The 396-nt window shown below is 60.1% G+C and overlaps 1 protein-coding gene across 1 annotated transcript in view; it reads left to right on the top strand.

Annotated features, from left to right (window-relative positions):
• ero1b (endoplasmic reticulum oxidoreductase 1 beta) overlaps positions 1 to 396 on the top strand; it is a 4,856-nt gene that overhangs the window by 4,265 nt on the left and 195 nt on the right. Inside the window, exons 13-14 of the mRNA XM_019889624.1 lie at positions 39 to 177; positions 248 to 381. Of these exons, the coding sequence (XP_019745183.1) occupies positions 39 to 177; positions 248 to 381 (273 nt within the window). The remainder of the gene's footprint in view (positions 1 to 38; positions 178 to 247; positions 382 to 396) is intronic.

The raw sequence follows: 396 nt of genomic DNA, 5'->3' as shown, positions 1-396 counted from the left end.
CCCCGATGGGGCCCGCCGGCGCTTCTTTGGGGGCTCCCCGACGACAACGCCGCGGCCGTCATTTTTTTTTTTGTGTGTGTGCGCGCGCAGGAGGAGTTCCGCCTTCACTTCAAGAACATCTCCCGCATCATGGATTGCGTGGGCTGCAGCAAATGCCGACTGTGGGGAAAACTGCAGGTAAAGGGCACCGCGAAAAAAAATGAAACCCCGCGTGTGGGCGATGACGTCATGGCGCCGATGTCATCAGACCCAAGGCCTGGGCACGGCCCTGAAGATCCTGTTCTCGGAAAGACGGATCAAGAACCTTCCGGAACGTTCGGCCTCCAAAGGCTTCCAGCTCACTCGCCAGGAAGTCGTCGCCTTGATCAATGGCTTTGCCAGGTAGGCCCCGCCCCC

Source organism: Hippocampus comes, unplaced genomic scaffold, assembly GCF_001891065.2.
Source record: "Hippocampus comes isolate QL1 unplaced genomic scaffold, H_comes_QL1_v1.1 scaffold301, whole genome shotgun sequence".
NCBI lineage: Eukaryota > Metazoa > Chordata > Actinopteri > Syngnathiformes > Syngnathidae > Hippocampus > Hippocampus comes.
Note: the sequence above shows the minus strand (reverse complement) of the source record. Positions and strands in the feature narration are given on the sequence as shown.